This window comes from Penaeus monodon, chromosome 27 (assembly GCF_015228065.2).
Source record: "Penaeus monodon isolate SGIC_2016 chromosome 27, NSTDA_Pmon_1, whole genome shotgun sequence".
NCBI classification, from domain to species: domain Eukaryota; kingdom Metazoa; phylum Arthropoda; class Malacostraca; order Decapoda; family Penaeidae; genus Penaeus; species Penaeus monodon.
The window spans coordinates 14800916-14802928 of NC_051412.1; the positions used below are offsets into that span (position 1 = coordinate 14800916).

Here is a 2013-nt window from a genome sequence, read left to right on the forward strand (position 1 = left end):
CCCTACAGCACCCTACAGCCCAGAGGCGAGTGCCAACTTGTCTACGTTCTTCGATGTTGGTGGTATTGCTGGAGGAATCCTGGCTGGGGTCCTGAGCGATAAGACCGGCATGTCAGCCTCCACCTGCATAGTCATGCTCATCGTTGCGATTCCTATGGTAGGAATGCTTCCTGAATACATTTTGTTTTGAGTTATGAAAGTAGATTGTAGAATTTTTGAGTTTCTTTTCCAATTTTAATCTTCCTAGTCTACAATTTGGAAATAAAATCTTTTATTAACTTTTGCTGATTTTCCTGTAAACTTTCCAGATGTTTGTCTACCAAGCATTTTGTGCAGTTTCTCTCGGGTTGAACATATTCTTGCTGCTCGTTGTTGGACTCCTTGTGAATGGCCCGTATGCTTTAATCACTACTGCTGTTTCGGCTGATCTTGGTACCCATGAATGTCTAAAAGGAAATGCAAAGGCCTTAGCTACTGTCACTGCTATTATTGATGGCACTGGATCTATAGGTAATTATACATTATAAGTCCTGTGTAAGTGTTGATGTGAACATACATCTAGAGCCAGACATGTACTCCTGTAATTTTGTTGATGGTTATCGTGGACACATATGCTTGGCATTTGAAAATGGGAACATAGTGCAAGAAATAAGGGCAGTAATTATATTTAAAAAGTAAATCTTCCCAGTCATAGTTTGAGTATACAGGTAATGATAATTGTATTTGAAAAGGCATCATAGAATTAATCTGCATCTGTTCTTTAAAGGTGCTGCTGTTGGACCACTGATCGCTGGTCCAATCTCAGAAGCAGGCTGGGACTATGTCTTCTACATGCTCATGTTCTCCGATCTCTTTGCCCTCATAGTAAGTGGGTGTATCAGTCTCAATTAAAGGCAATAGTTTTCTAGTTGATGAAATGAAAAAGGATGGGGATTATGTCAATGCTAACTCTTTGGGTCCTGTTGCAGCTTCTTCTCCGCTTGGGAATGCACGAGATGAATAACTGGTGGATGGAACGGCGCAGGAGGAGGAACACACTACTTGCCCCTATTTAAAGTCTTGTTGCATTTAGCATTCAGGCATGTATTTGCCTGGTAATATGATGTTATATAAGATACCTTGTTTTTACAAATTTCAGGATCTTGCACCATATCAAATAGTCATGTACACTGGCATTGCATTTTTTTCTTTTTCTTTTTGGTGTGCATAGGATGACAAAAATTGTGATGATATGAAATGATACAATTATGAAGATGTCTTAGTTGAAATGGAATTTGCAGAAGAAATGGTATCCAAGTACTATAATTTATGAAAAGACAATACCTCGCAATAAATTAATTTCATGCAAGTCCACTAATGTCTCTTAGAAACAGTATGAATCCAAGAAGAATATATGCAAATTCTGTACTTTTGAATGACAAGTCCTCACCCAGAAAAGTTTCTTGGATCTCATAAGTCATTGTCATATTGGTGCCAGTGAGAATATCAGTGAAGGGAGCATTCCACAATTATTCATTTTCAAAGAATGATAAAGCCAATTGTAAAGTTCAGGTAATATTGAAATAGTGAATTTTGGCGACTTCATATTTTATATATAATTTAGTGCATCATATTCATCTTCATTAAAACATATTCATTTGAGTTCAGTTTATACTGACCTCAACTGCCATTGTCATTGTCATCATCACTAATATTCTCGGTTACTTTGTATTAATTAGCTTAATAAATATGGACGATTTTTTTCTTCCATTGAACATTTACTTTTATTCATCACTTGAAGTAATGAATGGAAGTCTATTTATATTTGTATATATTATAGAGATTGAATATTTTTAATAAAAGTGTACCTCACTTATCTCTCGCCTTTGAATTAAAATCATTATATCCTTTCAAACATTCCTGTAATTTAACCAGAAAAGTTTTTCCGAGACTTTAATATTAAAATTAGTGTCCTCTGATACCTATGATACATCTTTTTCTTTGTGTGGGATTTGTTCACCCATTCTATATGTA

General features: G+C 35.7%; 1 protein-coding gene across 3 annotated transcripts in view; it reads left to right on the plus strand.

The window, feature by feature from the left end:
• The window catches only part of LOC119590606 (glucose-6-phosphate exchanger SLC37A2-like), a 41084-nt gene extending 39228 nt beyond the window's left edge, over positions 1-1856 (plus strand). For all 3 annotated transcript variants that reach the window (XM_037939286.1, XM_037939284.1, XM_037939283.1), the window contains 4 exons: positions 9-157; positions 309-510; positions 767-864; positions 969-1856. In XM_037939286.1, coding sequence (XP_037795214.1) covers positions 9-157; positions 309-510; positions 767-864; positions 969-1055 — 536 coding nt within the window. In that variant the 3' untranslated portion in view covers positions 1056-1856. The remainder of the gene's footprint in view (positions 1-8; positions 158-308; positions 511-766; positions 865-968) is intronic.
• Positions 1857-2013: the final 157 nt, after the last annotated feature.